Source organism: Gopherus evgoodei, chromosome 1 (assembly GCF_007399415.2).
Source record: "Gopherus evgoodei ecotype Sinaloan lineage chromosome 1, rGopEvg1_v1.p, whole genome shotgun sequence".
Classification (NCBI taxonomy): Eukaryota; Metazoa; Chordata; order Testudines; family Testudinidae; genus Gopherus; species Gopherus evgoodei.
In genome coordinates this window covers 350993192-351011068 of record NC_044322.1, presented here as the reverse complement: position 1 = coordinate 351011068, position 17877 = coordinate 350993192, and the positions used below count along the sequence as shown (strand labels likewise).

At 44.9% G+C, this 17877-nt stretch overlaps 1 protein-coding gene across 4 annotated transcripts in view; it reads right to left on the bottom strand.

Moving 5' to 3' along the window:
• The window catches only part of GRM3 (glutamate metabotropic receptor 3), a 168088-nt gene that overhangs the window by 12882 nt on the left and 137329 nt on the right, over window positions 1–17877 (bottom strand). For all 4 annotated transcript variants that reach the window (XM_030563136.1, XM_030563061.1, XM_030563223.1 and 1 more), the window contains 2 exons: window positions 9938–11004; window positions 4680–4854 (listed from right to left, as the gene is read on the bottom strand). In XM_030563136.1, coding sequence (XP_030418996.1) covers window positions 4680–4854; window positions 9938–11004 — 1242 coding nt within the window. The remainder of the gene's footprint in view (window positions 1–4679; window positions 4855–9937; window positions 11005–17877) is intronic.

The window sequence follows — 17877 nt, the reverse complement described above, 5'->3', positions numbered from 1 at the left end:
CTCATTGTTTATGGACAACACAACGGCCATGTATTATATCAACAAACAGGGAGGGACTCGCTCTCCTCCCCCGTGTCAAGAGGCCATTCAACTCTGGGACTTCTGCATAGCCCACTCGATAGACCTGGTAGCATCCTTTCTCCCAGGGGTTCGGAACACTCTCGTGGATCAGCTGAGCAGATCCTTCCTCTGTCATGAATGGTTGATAAGACCAGACATTATTCATTCCATCTTCCAGAGGTGGGGTTTTCCCCTCATAGACCTGTTTGCCTCTTGCACGAACAGGAAATGCCAAGCGTTCTGCTCCTTCCAGGGTCTTTCACCAGGATCGATCACGGACGCATTCCTCCTGTAGTGGGAGCACCACCTGCTGTACGCCTTTCCACCGTTCCCTCTGGTTCACAAGGTCCTAATACAACTCCGCAGGGACAGAGCGCATCTAATCCTGATTGCGCCAGCGTGGCCCAGACAGCACTGGTACACCACACTGCTCAACCTGTCCCTGGACAGCCCAATTACCCTACCACTTCTTCCAGACCTCATAACGCAGGACCACGGCAGTCTTTGCCACCCAGACCTGCAGGCCCTTCACCTCACGGCATGGCTCCTGCATAGCTGAACAGATTGGAATTACGTTGTTCTGCTCTGGTACAGCATGTTCTCCTAAGTAGCAGAAAGCCTTCCACTCGGTCTACGTACCTGGCCAAGTGGACACGTTTCTCCTGCTGGTGTGCAACGCAGGATGTTGCTCCTTCTGAGGTCTCGATCCCCACTGTTTGAGACTACCTCTGGTCTCTTAAACAACAGGGCCTGGCGATATCTTCTCTGAGGGTGCACTTGGCGGCTATCTCCACATTCCATCCCGGAGAAAGTGGCCACTCCATGTTTTCCCACCCCTTAGTTACTAGATTTCTTAAGGGCCTGGAGCGCCTCTACCCCCCGGTACGCCGCCCTGCCCCCACCTGGGACCTCAACTTAGTCCTAAGCAGACTTATGCATCCGCCCTTCGAGCCATTGGCGACTTGCTCACTCCTGTACCTGTCGTGGAAGACAGTCTTCCTGGTGGCCATTACATCGGCCAGAAGGGTCTCCAAACTTCGAGTGCTTACGGTGGACCCACCATATACTGTCTTCCACAAGGACAAGGTATAGTTGCGACCTCATCCAGAATTCCTCCCTAAGGTAGTGTCGGCTTTCCATACCAACCAGGACATCTTCCTCCTGGTCTTCTTTCCGAAGCCTCACTCTTCTCGACGGGAGCAACAGTTGCAATCCTTAGATGTCCGTCGCTTTTTATATCGAGCGGACAAAGCCCTTCCGGAAATCCCCCCAGCTGTTCATGGCAGTCACTGAACGGATGAAAGGTCTACCCATCTCTTCCCAGAGGATCTCCTCCTGGGTAACGGTGTGCATACGCACGTGCTATGACCTGGCTCATGTCCCCCATCTCACGGCACATTCTACCAGAGCTCAGGCTTCATCAGCTGCCTTCCTGGCCCACGTGCCTATCCAGGAGATATGTCGCGCAGTGACCTGGTCATCGGTCCACACCTTTGCTTCGCACTATGCTCTGGTCCAACAGTCTAGAGATGATGCAGCCTTTTGCTCAGCGGTTCTGCACGCTGCCACATCTCATTCCGACCCCTCTGCCTAGGTAAGGCTTGGGAATCACCTAACTGGAACGCATATGAGCAATCACTCGAAGAAAAAAAGACGGTTACTCACCTTTGTAACTGTTGTTCTTCGAGATGTGTTGCTCATATCCATTCCAGTTAGGTGTGCGCGCGCTGCGTGCACATTCATCGGAAGACTTTTTACCCTAGCAACACCCGGCGGGTCGGCTGGGCGCCCCCTGGAGTAACCGTCTTTTCTGGTGCCCAGTCCCTTAGACTAAGCATTAGAGAGTAGCTGGTTGTGAGCAAGGGTTGTGACCTTCTCCTAGGTTTTCAGATAGCTGTGTTCAAAGCAAAACATGCAGCTGGATGAATAATATTGATCAGACATGCGTTAAGCCATTTGTGACTGATGCAAAGTGCCATCAAGACTGATAGGAAAACAGACTGTCAGCCCAGGACAGATGAGGCAATTCTTTGGATTATTTTTAAAAAGATGTCAGGAGCTTATTGAATTTCTTTTGGTGTCCTCAAGCTTTAGTGCTGCTATGTTGAGAATCATCCCAGTGATTAATTGGATGTGGACTGACGCAGAATTTCAGCAGACACAGAGAAGACCACAGCACCAGTGAGGATCAATTTGGATGACAAGTGCTTGGCATTTTATGAATGAGGGCCGTGCAGTTCAAAGGAAAAAAAAAACTTTTAAAAATAAATCTCTTCACCAAAAAAATACTTACAGGTGAATTACAAAACAAACGCTTGGCCTTTTCAAATGTTTAACATGTGCAGAAATGTCTCAATACAATTTTTTTTTTTGGCGGGGGGGAAGAGAACAACCCTCATTGTTTTCTGCTAGTTTTTTTTACACTGGAAATAGCAGGTCCTCACTTTTCCCTGAGGAAACCCACCTGGGAAGAGAGGTGGAGGAGTTGTACCGGTGGCTTAGAGCATTATGGGCCTGATCCCATGCCCACTGCTGTGACTGGGGCTTTCCCCATTGAATTGAACAAGCTTTGGATCCTGGCTCATGTGACAGCACTTTGCAGGTCCTCCCAAGGTTTGCCAAGGTCCTTCATATTCCAGTTTTGAGGCCATCTTTTCACATCAGAAAGGACAAGGATGAAGTTTTTGCTCTGATGATGCACTTTACCTTTGAGACTTAAAGATTTTTAGAACGAGTGTTCTTCATGTGGTTATAGATGGGACAGAAAACGCAGGATAACCTGTTTCAGTTGAATACAGTAGCATCTTTGTGTTATACAAAGGTGTAGTAAGGAGGAGAATGTCAGACGCCCTCATGAAAACACCAGAGCCAAATAATGGCTTTTTAAAATTCTGTATCCATTGCAAAGAAGCAGAGCATATTCCAGGGAGAAATAATTGCAGAAATGTTTCCTTAAATAGAAACAGCCTTTTAACCATCTCAGATACAAAATACAATGTAAAAATGCAAAGACCCATTTTCAAACACCATCAGCACACAACAGCTCCCATTTAGTCATCTTGATAAGTGGTCAGATTTCCAAATGTGAGGAGCTTCGGAGACAGAAGCTCTTGAAAATCTGCCCCTAGCTGTGAGCGCTGAGCAGTTCTGAAATGTTTGCCAGCCTGACCTTTCTAGCTCATCTAAGTTTTCCAAAGTCTGCCATGTCTGCAGGTCCAGCCAGTCGCAGCTCCCACTGGCCGCAGTTCGCCGCTGCAGGCCAATGGGAGCTGCTGGAAGTGGTGGCCAGTAAGTTCCTCGGCCTGCATCACTTCCTGCAGCTCCCATTGGCCTGGAGCACCGAACTGGGGCCAGTGGGAGCCGCAGCTGGCTGGACCTGTAGATGGGGCAGGGAAACAAACCGTCCTGGCCCACCAGGGGCTTTCCCTACTCAAGCAGCGACCCTAGTTTGAGAAACACTGCTTTAAGATGTCTCCAATTTTCCCACCCCCAAAAAACTGAGGTACCCAAAAATCAATAATTACTTTGGAAAACTTAGATGAACTAGATAGGTCAGGCTGGCAAACATTTCAGAAGTGCTCAGCACTCGCAGCTAGGGGCAGATTTTCAAGAGCTTTTTCAGAGAGGATGCTCAGCTATTTTGGGTTATCTCAAGTTGGCCATCCCAAGATTGTGACAAGTAACAACCACTAATCACATTAGAAAATTTAGATCATATTGTAAAGCCCAGTGAATGGTTCATAGTTAATATCCTTACAAACCTTCTCTTTTTCTCCCCAATCCCCCCTCCCACTCTGGGATGTTGTGTTTCTTCAATTGGTTTTCCAGATTAGACATTGTGTCTGCTTTACTCTGTGAATGCGGTGCCATTTGCTTGCATCCCTGACTAGTTAAGCTTGACAAGGCAAAAACAAAAATAAAGCTGACCTATTTTTTTCCTAGCCAGAAACAACAGCAACTGATAAAATCCCAAATATGTGAATCTGTCTGGGAATAAGAGACTGAGATGGGAAAAGCAGATGAACTGTTCTTGCACTGATGCATTGATTGATATCCCAGGTTGTGACACTTATGTGGAGTACAACACATACTGGATGTACAGAAGCAGTTTTTGCTGTCCCTTATGTATGTTGTAGGGGAATTAGCTGAAGTGGTTTGACTCAAAGGATTTTCTTGAAACCCAGGTAATAACAGCCATTGAGAACGTGCTGCATGGGACACCAAATCCTGCCATAATGTTGTTCTGACAGGAAGACTCCAGGGCAATCTGCTCTGCCTGTTGTTATGAGAGGGACAGGAACTGTGGTTCTGCAGGCACTGTGCAATCATGGGCCTGATCCAAAGCAGTGAAAGTGTTTGTTTTTTTAATTGTCTCCAATGGGCTTTGGATCAGGCTAACTGAGCAGAACATATGTGCTGTGAACAAGGGTTGTTTTGCTCTCACCAGACTTGAGTGATGTATTCATGGTGGTTAATCCCACACTCAGGTGAATGCAAAAATGTCCTGCAGTTCTTAATGATTGCAGATTCATTCCCTACAAATGAAAACTCCCTAGCTATCCTTTAACACACTTACCGCACAAGGCATGCCATGCATAGGTGACAGATTCTTTACTTACACTGGGAGTAAGTGGTTCCGGTCCCGCTGACACTGAACCTGTTGAGATGGAGTCTGTGAGTGACCACGTTCTTCTGGGGCTGGAAGAGGATGATGTGCACTTTGGGCGCGAACAAACAGCCGAGCACAACAAAGCCACTCAGACTGACAGAGATGCACATGGTCGTGGTCTGCACCTAGGAGAGAGTTATTGAAAAGTCAGTGCTTAGCTGTTAAATGCTGGGCAGCGAGGCAGCATGTACCGCAAGCCAGACTGTGATTATGGTAGTCACCATGGGAGCTACTTACTGCTGGCCGTTTGTTTTTAATTTCTATAGATTTCTTGGCACCAAATTCACAGCTGTCTCTTCAGAAGGTCTAGAAATGAGTGTGGCTTCAGAAAGTGCTAATGAAATGACTTGGAAACTCCTCTAAAAAACTCAGCTCTGTACCAGTGCCTTCTGCAGTTCAGGGTATCAGACAGCACACCCTGGCATTCATGGCACAGTTTGTTCCTGCATACTGTAATGCAAATTGTTTATGTATTTCAGCATGCTAAACTCTGAGCCAAATAACACTGAGAGGCAGAAATGCAAAATTCCAGAACAGACATAATACAGCAGTAGGAGGAAACATATCTCAGTCTTGCGTCAGCAGGGGTCAAGCCTGGATGATCCATTGACTTGTTCCACTTCTAACTCCCACGACCCTGTGATTCCCAGAGATTTACCTAAGGCCTAGATGGTACCCTGCTGATCAGCACATAAGGGACTGCCTGCTTCAATGTATGACAGTGAGCCTGGGCACAAGAAGGCTAGTCAGATGCTCTGCAACACTGCATCCCTGCCTCATTCCTGGACAAAGCAGAGCATTTTCCGTAAAGCCTGGAATCTATGTGTGCCAAGAAGCAGGCTGTGTGGGACCAGATTAGGTCCAAAGAGATGGCTGTGCTATGCAGTGAATCCTCTTGAAAGTTAATTCAGCCTACAGCCTCAATCCTGCTAAGCGACAAGTAACCCCTTGCATTCATGAAGAGGGCCACTGACTTCAGTGAGATTTTGGGCAAGCATAAGGGCCTGCTCAAACAGGTCAGTTTGTGAGACTGGGTCTTAAAGCTACATTAATGTAGACACAATTTCTCTGTGCTGTGAAATCCTTTCGTAGGGGGTCAGAAGATTCTGGGGGAAGCAGCCAGTGGGCCAATGTTTGTCCTTATAGCTTCAGAGAGCCATTATCTAATCTTATCTATGTAACAACACTCATCATTGTGATAACTGGGTGCCAGTTTGCTGCCTCAGATTCAGCTTAGTCTCTTTCCTTCAGAGCAGAGTCCTCAATTAAAAGGTAGAATGACACTTTCTCAAACTCCATTACTTAATCTGGATTATTACACAAGTAGGGACAGTTCTGCCTTCAGTTACATCCATGCCAAAACTACAGATTAACACTGCTATGGGGCTCAACTCTCAAAATAAACTTTGTAAGGGGAAAAACTAGAGCAGGGGATGGCCTATATCATCATATGCGGCGTTATTTTTGCCATGTTGGTCTCAGGACATTAAGGAGAAAAGGTGGGGGAGGTGATATATTTTATTGAACTAACTTTTGTTGTTGAAAGAAACAAGTTTAGGAATTTAAACAGAGCTCTTCTTCAGGTCCTTTCTTTGGCTGCTTTATCTCAATCTGCTAAGGGACCTGACCAACAGCCATTTGTATCCATGCGGAGGATCTTTCTTTCTTTCTCATCTTCATCATCATCATATGTATTCAGAAGGTAGTCAACGGTCAGAATAATTAATGTAATAACACAATCGCCCTTTACAAAAGGAGCTCTCTTCAAGCTTTGCTCAGTGCATAGTGCTCAGATACCACATGGCGGGGGAACCACTTAGGAACCTGAATGGACACAGAAATACCATGAACACCCCACCACATTTCCATTCGTTCCTCTTTCCTGGCTTTCTACTGGCCTGAGCCAAAGCCCACTAAAGTCAGTGGCAAGACTCCCATTGAGTTTTATGCAGTTTGGATCAGACCTTAAGCAAGAAACTACCACCCACCTGCTTTCATGACAGCACAGTAAGCTGAGTGGTAGGACAATTTAACATCTGACTGTGTTAGAACTTATCTAACCCCCAGACTTTTCCCTTCTGGCACACCTCCTACAGTTGCATCCCCTAAGGCTAGGCTAAGATGAATCTTCAGCTGAAAAAAATGACATACATTAACTGCTCTAACTCGTGCAAACTTGTGAGTGATTATTTAATAACATCAGGTCATACTGTGTCATCGATTCTGAAGTGGGACTACCCCCTGAAATCAAAGTGGAACTCCGTGTAAAAATCAAGGGTGTTAAATAGCCCTTTTCCCTCTAACATAGGAAAGGACAGTTTGTTTCTTCTCATGGTATTTGTATTAATTAACTGAGTGAATTCTACATTTCATTTTATTTCTTTTTCAGGTTTTAAAAGGCGCCCAAATCTCTGCATACATTTCCCAGTAGCCTTCCATTTTTTCACCCTTATTCATGCATCCTAAACCAATTTCAAATATAATATTAAAAGCTCGATCCAGTCACCATTCACTTATTCATTGTTGTTATGTCTCCTTGGTTGTTCTTTGTACCAACTTCCCAAATAATAGCTCCTGAGAATGACCCCACCAGCATTGTTTTACAGGAGAATGGAATGAGTAGATTACCATTCAATTATAGATAACAAAAGCATCATTTATTATGTATAAAATTTTAGTCCATTCAGTAGGACCAGTAACTGCAATTTAAGTGAGATTAACAGTGTTAAGACACCCAGAGTGGGAGCTGCCAAAGCACCTACATGAGAGTTCCATTCACTTAAGTCCCTTCCTGAACTTAAGTCAATGAGACACGTGCTCCTGACTAACTGTAGGTGCTTTTGGAAATCTCACTGCCAAAACTGAGTTACATTCAATGGAGGTTTTGCACCCAAATCCCCAGGGTTCCTTTCAAATCCCAGCGATAGATAATAGAGTTGGAAAATATCACTTGAGTCATCTACTCCTACAAGAATGTTGTAGGACTACTCTTTCTAGCATACCCACTAATGTCTCATTTTATCTGTTCCCACCCATTGAACACTTTGTGTCCACCTCACGATCCAATTGCTTTTAGTGTTAAGAACTTTTCCCCAGTGCCTATTTTTTCCTTCATTAGCAGCATGCTATTTCTCCTTGTCCTAACTTTTTATGAGACTAAATATCCCTTTCTTGTTACCTTGAAGTTATTTATAGACTGTAATCATGTCTCCCTGGGTCTTCTCTTGTCTAGACTAGACTCATTTTGCTCTCTTAGTTTCACTCTGTTTGACTTTTGCATTTGTATTTGACATCTTTGTATTGTCTCTAGTCTTTCTATATCTTTCCTAGGCTAAGGAGACTGGAACTACACATAATATTCTTGGTCTGGCCCTACTAAGTCTGAGTAGAATGCAGCCAGTTGAAAATTTTTTGACTACACTTCTTGTTGAAAAATGCTGTTTTGTCAAAAACAACAAGTTTTGTGGAAATGTTGATTTTGACAACAAGGTTATACAGGTCCAGGAGGGAATCTCTGGAGATAGATAAAAGACCCAACCCCAGAATAGCTAATAGCCCAGTGGCTAGCATATTCACATAGGATTATGGGAGACCCAGATTTAAGCCTCTGATTTGGAATAGGGACTTGAATTGGGGTCATCCACATTCCTGATAATTGCTCTAACCACCAGGCTATTGGCTTTTCTGGGGCTGGTCTGTCTCTCAGGAAAAAACTCAAAAGGTCTCATTTCATTCCACGTTGGAATGAAACCAAGTTTTGAAATGAAACAATTGTTCCCTGGCCAGCCCTAATGTCAAGTGATGCTATTAACGCCCCTGTTATTTCCCTGATAATGTTATCTCCCTGACATATACCATCACTTAGATCTGGACAAACATTTTCGGTCAAGTAGCTTGTTTGCCAAAAAATGCAGTTTCAGGACAACCAAAACTATGAGTGAATGCATGTTGAATCTGGCAAATAGTTTTGGCTGAATAAATGTGAAAAAGTTCAGATTAATCATTTCAACTATTTTTGAAACAAAATGTTTTGACTTTTCATTTCCAGTGACATTTTGTTTAGAACTGTTGCTAGATTTGTTTTAAAAAAAACTTTAAAGGGAAAGAAACAATTGAAAATATAACAAAACTGAAAAAAAAATCATTTAAGAGTCCAACAAAATGTTTTGTTTAACCTAACATTCTTTTTCTGGATTTTTCGGATCAGCCTCCGAATTAAAAAAAAAAAAAAAAAGAACATTTGTTCAACTCTACTGCTAATTGCAGTCTTGTCTTTTAGTTAAGAACATAAGAATAGCGTATTGGGTCACACCAAAAGTTCATTTAGCCCAGTATCCTGTCTTCTGACAGTGGCCAATGCTAAGTGCCCCAGAGGGAATGAACAGAACAGGTAATCATCAGGTGATCCACCCCCTGTTGCCCATTCCCAGCTTCTGGCAAACAGAGGGTAAGGGACACTATCCCTGCCCATCCTGGCTAATAGCCATTGATAGGACCTATCCTCCATGAACTTATCTAGTTCTTTTTTGAACCCTGTTGTATTCTTGACCTTCATAACATCCTCTGGCAAAGTTAATCTTATTCACCTTTCTGTCAATTTTATAAATACAGCGAAACTTGGTGTAAGGACCATCTACCACAGCTACTTCCCTCATCTGAAGAAGCGGATTTTTTACCCATGAAAGTTTATGCCCAAATAAATTTTAGTCTTTAAAGTGCCATAGGACTTCGTGTTGCTTTTGTGTATATAGACTAACATGGCTACCCCTCTGATACTCGCTCTCCCTCATTCTAGTAAACCTGAGGTTTCCTGTACAATTTGGTTTAGCTTTTAGTTAAAGTTCACCTCTATTAGATAACTGTTTTCTGAATCTTGGTCTGAGCTATTGTAACTGTGACTATCCATAGTAATATACCAGTGCATGAATATTTTGCCCATGAGCTTCTGCCTCCATCAGCCAGATCTACTGTTTAGTGTAAAAACATTTCTGAACAACCACAGTTCAAAGCAAGTCCATCATCTGCTTAGAAGTAAAGTAACATTTTCATATAAAGCAATGGCTGATGTGTCTCATGCTTAGCAGGGCATTAACAATGAAAAGAGAATGTTTGCTAGGGGCACTGGAGAGCACAAAAGTGAAAGGAAATGCCAGTCTTCCTGCTAAGGTGATGCACATGTTTTATAGAAACAAATGTCCAAAGACTTACTCTGTAGTCACTAGATGTCACATAAAATATGGGAAGGAAGGCCAGCCAAATGATGCATGTTGTGTACATTGTGAAACCGATAAACTTGGCTTCGTTGAAGTTCTCTGGGCACTTCCTTGTTTTGAAGGCATATACAGTGCATAAGACAACAAGGATTACGTCATATGTTAAGGAGATTAACATACTGGAATCTTTGACATTGCATTTCAATATGACAGTCTCCCTTTTCTCAGGAAGAGTATACCGTCTGGTGCCTGGGGACTCTACTATGAGCCACACAGACACCACCATGATCTGTACCAAGATGAGGCTCAGGCAGATGAAGACCTGAGAGCTGGGGCTGATGAATTTAGGTCGTTGAGCACCATTCTTCACACCGTTAAATATTCTGGCTATGCAGTTTGTCTTTGTCAGCAGGGCAGCATAGCAAACTGAAAAAGAACTTCCCAGCCCCAAACGGCGTAAGGTGCAGATGGCCGGAGAAGGCTTGGCTATGAAGAAGAATGTCATGCTGTAAGACAGGAAGACCCCGAAGAGTAATATGTAACACAGTTCACGGCCGGAAGCTTTGACCAGGGGAGTGTTGTTGTGCTTGATAAAGACTGCCACAACCATGAAGGTACAAATAAAACCTAGACATGCAATGGTAACAGGGCCTATTGCCCAGGCATCTTCCCACTTGACATAGTCTTCTGGTAGGTCATAGCAGCCAGTCAGGTCAGCAGTGGGCCACTGCCCAAGCCCACAGTCTGCACAGGTAAATTCATCAGCCAAGTATTCAAAGGGCTCACAGGCAATGCAGATCCAACAGCAGACATCTCCTGGCTGCATGTTCTTCATTTCATTAGGAGCACAGGGGTCGCTACACTGGGAAGTGGGGACAGAGCTTTTGGACCAGTGAATTGAGTCTACGTCCAGTGACAAGATTTCTGCCCAGTGACCGACCTTCAGGTAGGAATATCTGCCTCCGGCGTACTGAAAATTGAACACGTTGTATCGGCCTAGCCCATCTCCATAGGTGTCAAATTTGACCACACTGTCCGCAGCATTGGGAGGGTTAAATGGAGCTGTCAAAAACAGAAAGAGAAGAAATGAACAGTGCAACTCTAAGCATTTTTCTTTCCTTTGGCAGGCATATCTATCTAGCAAGACGCTGTCAGTTTTTTAGACCATCTAGAGCGAGTGAGGAATTTTGATCCCAAACATCAATTATGAAATGTTCTTAGTGGTAGAAGCACAGTTCAAGGAACAGCTGTGTTATCAATGACCAAAAGATCAAGGTCAGGTCTGAGACTTTACTGCAAATCTAAAGGAAGCATTGTTTTTCAAATTTGACCTTGTTGTGGAGGTCACCTATGAAAAGATTTCTCTATTACAAAGTGGCATCCCATGCTAAAGCTATGCACAGGGGCCACATTTCAAAATGATACATGTCCCGCAGTATATGGAATGCACTGCAGAGCACTTCGTACACGATAAATCCTTTCTAGGGTCTCCTCCTTTACTAACATCTCCATTTCCCACTATTTTGGTTTCAAAATATTTCATTCTACAGACTATCAAGAACATTTCTGCAGCTCAGTGATAGCATGTGGACCAAGAATGACTGGACTAAAAGCAGTTCACCTCTGACCACTCTTTCAAATGCACATTCTAAATATATACAGAGTCAACCTGGAACCCTCCCTACACTGTTAAGGATGGAAAAATGTAGCATTTATCATTAGTAAGGCCCCTTCCCTCAGATTTACCAAGACTTTTTGGCCTAAAAGCTAGATATTAATGAGCTCTATAAAGGCTTTGTCCAAATGTACAATAGCTCAAATCTTCAGCTGGTATAAAAGTGGCACAGCTCTGTTGAAGCCAGTGGAGCTATGACAGTTTAAACTGGCTGAAGATCTGGTTCAATACTTTGAAGTTTGCTAGGCTCCTATTAACTTACAAGAATGAACTCATTTGACAAAGCTCATATTTAACTTCTTTTCACTGAATATGCCATTCTTTGGATGGACAAATTAGAGATTGTATCCTGCTACTTCCCTGTTTAAAAATATGCATTTCACTGATCTACATAGTTTCGGAATTTTTCCTCCTGGACCCAGTTGAATTAAAAAATACATTGAACGTGGACAGCAACTGCTTGGATATCACACATTCTACATCCTCTGTTGTTACTGGTGCAAATGTCTCAGAGGTATGTCATGCTCATAGCTGGTTTTTCCCAAGGTGGGTTTCTAGTAATGTTAGAGATAAAGCATAATAGCTTTCACCTTTAGAACATAATAACATAACATAAGAACGGCCGTACCGGATCAGACCAAACGTCCATCTAGCCCAGTATCTGTCTACCGACAGTGGCCAATGCCAGGTGCCCCAGAAGGAGTGAAGCTAACAGGCAATGATCAAGTGATCTCTCTCCTGCCATCCATCTCCATCCTCTGATGAACAGAGGCTAGGGACACCATTCTTTACCCTTCCTGGCTAATAGCCATTTATGTACTTAGCCACCATGAATTTATCCAGTTCCCTTTTAAACATTGTTATAGTCCTAGCCTTCACAACCTCCTCAGGTAAGGAGTTCCACAAGTTGACTGTGCGTTGTGTGAATCCCCTATTCAATTGCATGCTGATCAGGGCCAGTGCAAGGAAGTTTCACGCCCTAGGCAAAACTTCCACCTTGCACCCCCCCCCCAGCTAACCTTGCCCTCCCGTGGCAGCTAACCATGCCCACCCCCCACCAGAGGAGCCCCCCGCGGCAGCTAACCCTGCCCGGGGAGCCCCCCTCCACGGCAGCTAACCTCGCCCAGGGAGACACCACCCCCGCGGCAGCTAACCTCGCCTGGGGAGCCCCCCTCCACGGCAGCTAACCTCGCCCAGGGAGACACCACCCCTGCGGCAGCTAACCCCACCCGGGGAGATACCACCCCCGTGGCAGCTAACCCCGCCTGGAGAGCCCGCCCCAGCTTACCTCGGCTCCGCCTCCTCCACTGAGCACACGAGCACTCCTCTAATTCTCCTCCCCTCCCAGAGTTGTGGTGCCGATTGGAGAAGACTTAGAGCGGGGGCTGTGTGCTCAGTGGAGGAGGCAGAGTGGAGGTGATCTGGGGTGGGGAATGGTTCCCCTCTGTGCCCCCCGGGCGGCCAGCCCCGCCTCCCCGCCCCAGCTCACCTCCACTCCACCTCCTTGCCTGAGCGGGCTTTTAGGCACCCTTGACCACTAGTGCCCTAGGCGGCACGTAAGTGGTTGCAACGGCCCTGATGCTGATCCCTTCCCTCCCACCACAAGGGTATTGTCCCACATTCATTGCATGGAGATGCAAGAGGAGAGCTCCCTTGTTGCCTGTGACTATAAGACCACCATCAAATAGCATGAGAAATTTAGCATCTCTGTAGCACCTGGAAAGGAAGTTGCTAGACTAATGCAAATCTTGCATGTGCCTGGGAAGGTTATAATGTCAGGAGAGAGGGGGAAGAAGGGGAAGGGAACTTTCTCCAAACCATTCAAACCCTTCTGATATCCCCATTGTATGTACAATCCTGAACCTTCGCGTTGTCTCTTGTCGTTCAGGAAAGGGGATCATTTTTGGCAAGAGCACAGTGTTATTCAGTGGAATTCACCCTGCAGAATAGAAGGCATTTTAAAGGAGCCTCTCGGTAAGAAGCAGTTTGGATCTGGACAGTGTAAAATGAAGCCAAAGAGAGGATTTATTTGGAACAATCTGATTTAGAGGATGATATTGAAGTAATTATAAATTCCATAACAATTTCCTGCAATGCCTTTGTGTCTTATTATTATTGCATCCTAAACAGTTAGGAATCCATCATACTCTGGTTGCCTATATTGATTTTGTTACAGCTGTTTGTTAAGCTGCCCAGCATGCACTGCTGTGGTCCTACGCCGCGCTTGGGGAATGGATAAAAACTCATGAACTGGAACTGTGACCTTCTGTGGGGAATCAATATTGTAGCACTTCAGCCTGTTAAAGCTCTGGAGCATTTTGGCTTTTTCCACAAGCTGTGGGTCACAAAGAAAAGAAGAATTATTAAAAATGTAAGAGGAAATGGCAATTACCATGTGATTTATTGTACCTCTCTCGCTGCAGCACAAAAGGGGGACAGCATCATTGGTAGGAAGTGAAAGTGTATTTACTGCTGGTGGGCAATAAACGATTTCTCTGCTGGTGTGTTTGGTTATGGAATTGGTTCCACTACCCTTGCTAGAATAAATCTCCCCTTCCCCCCTCATCTCACATTGCTGTTGGTAATAGCTTTAATTCTGTCAAACTCTTATTTACATAAGCAAAGCCCTTTAGTTAAGGATGTAATTTCCCCCTCCAGCCTACAATCCATTTTCTTTGGCTTTCTTGAGGTGGACAGACTGTGTATTTTTTAAAAGCATTCATGGCCAAATTCTGTCTCCCTTATGTGACGGCTGCCTCTTGGCTGACACCCTGGGCACTGAAGAGACACCTCCAGAGCCTAAAGCAGGGGCGGGCAAACTTTTTGGCCTGAAGGCCGCATTGGGTTTCAGAAATTGTATGGAGGGCCAGTTAGGGGAGGCTGTGCCTCCCTGAAAAGCTAGGCGTGGGCTAGCCCGCTGCCCCCATCTGATCCCCCCTGCTTCTTGCCCACTGCCCTCCCCCCCAGTAGCAGGAACTTTCAAACACACAGATGTATCTAATATCTAAGTCCGCAGCTCCTCCCATTGTTTTCACTAAGACAGACGGTGACATTAGGCAAAGCCCTGAGCAAAGAAGCGGTGCATAAACTGCACCTGCCTAGGAGCAGTCCTGGAAGGCGCTGACACACAGGTACCCTCTTCCTTTACTTGCACCAAGGAGGGGTGGGGAGATAGTAATTTACTGCTGAGTGCTGGGGGTTGGAGCTGTACCCATTGCTGTCTCGTCCCAGCCCACTTCCCGCCTGTCTGCTTCAGCTTTTGCTTGTGAGTCTACTCTCCAGGCCTGGGTAGTCTGTGTAGCAGTGGTGTAAGGGGAGTACTTATTCCTCCATGTGGGGGGCACAATCTAGCCTAATGAGACTCCTGGCAAAGCACTCCCCTGCATGAATAAAGTCAGCAGACGCTTCCCCAGAAGAGCCAGGCCTCCCTGAAATGACATCATCTCCACAAAACAAGTAGCAAACTCCCAATACAGGACAATGAGAGGTGAGATTAAATCAGTTCCTCTCCCTGCCCCCTCAGCCAGAAGCACCATTAATATAAAATCATAATACAGCACTTAACAGCGCTTCAGCAACGTGCCACTGTCTCATTTCATTATTCATAGCACGTATGTAGCTTGTGGAAGCTGCTAACACCTGCTTAATTTTGACAGTTTATTCACTGGACAGCAGTGGGTCAGATCGTGTGAGGTCCTGAGCCACTGGAACTAGAGAGGTGCAACTAGTCTCAGAATCAGGGGCTGGAGGAGGCCAAGCACTTAGCGGTGTGCTCAACTCAAAGCATGTGGCTTCATGGAGCTGCTAATATGCTGACGGTTAAGTACCTCCTTAAGTGCTGGGCCGATTGAAGGCCAGAGTTCTTGGCCTCCCGCAGTAGTAAGCCCCAGCACTGCAACATGGTTAACAAAGGGGATTATCAATATTAAAAATAGTACCTTTTACATATGTGTATAAATATTGGCACTCAGGCATGGCCTTAGACAGCCTTGCACACTGGTTGGAGAGAGCTACAGAAAGTAACCCCCCCATTCTATAAACAGTTACACATGTGCTTAACTTTAAGCATTCAAGTGGTTGACTGCAATGAAGCATGTGCAAAAATGTTTGCAGGATAGGGGTCCAAGTTTATAAAGACAATAGTCTTACAATGAAAGTGATCGACACAAGGAACTCATCTAGGGTGAGCAGATGTCCTGATTTTATAGGGACAGTCCCGATATTCAAGGCTTTTTCTTATATAGGTGCCTATTACTCCCCATCCTCTGTCCTGATTTTTCACACTTGCTGTCTGGTCACCCTAAACTCACCTATTTAGATTAACAAAGAGAAGATTAATGGGTGACTTGATTATAGGTTATAAGTACCTACATGGAGAACAAATATATAATAATGAGCGCCTCAATCTAGCTGAGAAAGGTAGAACATGATCCAATAGCTGGAAGTTGAATCTAAACAAATTCAGACTGGACATAAGGCATAATTTTTTAATGGTGAGTGTCATTAATCATTGGAACAATTTACCAAGGGTCATGGTGGATTCTCCATCACTGACATTTTTAAATCAAGCTCGGATGTTTTTCTGCAAGATCGCTCTAGGAATTATTCTGGTGTGTGTTATACAAGCGGTCAGACTAGATGAGCACACTGGTCCCTTCTGGCCTTGGAATCTATGAATTACAGTTGTCTTTCAGCACATGTACATACAGACAGATGCTTGCATTTTGGGTGGCAGTTGATAGATAAAAATAAATTACAATGCTTTGTGGGAGGGTTGAGACACTTTAAATCCTTTGGATAAGGAGACTGAAGTCATTTGACCAAACAGTGATTAATTAAACTAGAATATGGGGAACCAAAGAATACAGCTGAAACCCTTTGATTGTAGTAATTAATGTAGCTGTTGATTAGAGACAAAATTACTGAAGCATTTTTTGACTTAGTATTTATCAACATAATGTAGTTGATGTAGCAATGTACAACTCAAGGGGTACCAAAGAAGCTGACTTCACAGTACTAAAAAAATCCCACCACACCAAAGACAAGATGCATTATGATAATAAAATAGAAGTTTAGTCTTTAGAATAAAAGGAATAATTTTTAAATGTCAGCAGTGAGTTTCCCAGAAAGGAAATCCCAGACCAACTAATGAGTCACTCAGCAAGGATTTTATTCTTTATTTTCCAAGTTTCAATTTTAAAATTAATTTGGGCAGTTAATTTGGGGATTTAAGTCACAATCTTTAAAACAGCGATTTCTAGAGGTATGAGCTCAGTTAACTAATCTCTCCTGTCTCTTGGAAGGTAATAAAAAAAGATGATCTTTGCAGCAGTATTCTTGAATTCATCTTTATCTTGCATTTTGTGTGCCTGTGACAGGGGACACTCACCTCTTGTGAGCACCTCCTGTCAGTTGGGTGTGAACCTGCACACTCACGCACTCTGCTTCCGTTGGCTGTTAACCGCATCAGGTGGGTGTTTAGCGACTCAGTCCTCTGGCTGTGTCACACGGAGTCTAAACACATGAAGGAACCTTTCCAGGGTAAAAGGTCCAACAGGGCGTGTCCCTGTGCCCTTGTTGATGTTTCTAGCCTTGTCTCTGGGCTCAGTTTTCAGCCCCTTCTGGGTTAGCTCTAAGTCTTTGCCTGTCCTGGTTTAGAGCAGTGAACCCAGGGATTTCTCCCTGGAGACTCCTTGTCCTCAGCAGTTCTCTGCTGTCCTGTTTAAATTCTAGCCTCTTTTTGGGGCTTTTAGTAGTGAGTCTTATCCCCTTCTTGGGGCTTAGGCCACTTCCCCAGTGATCCATGGGGGGACCTGGACCACCCACTACTCTGGGCCCCAACCCAGTGACCCTACAAATAGCAGCCACGTGCTGCTTCCTTTAATAACTACAACTGCTATTCCCTGGGCCAGTACCCACATAGCCCCTTCCTCTTCACCCTTATCTCAGGGTTCTCTGTCAGTTCCCAGCCTGTATCGGACCTCTCCCAGGCCTCCTTGCCTGGAGAGTTTCACAGCCTTCCCCCCTTGTTTGGTCCCAGCCAACAAATGATCTGCGCAGATCCTGCAGCTCCTTTTAACTGAGCCAGCTGAGCTCTGATTGGCTGCTTCCCTGCAGCCTTTCTAGGCAGGTCTGGAGGACCCACTTTCATTGCTCCTTTCTGGGGAGTGGGGTATGGTAAGACCACAAGGCCTCCAGCAGGGGGCCTCAAAGAACCCAGTCTACCTCGTCATAATGCCCAACTACACCTGTGCAAAGAG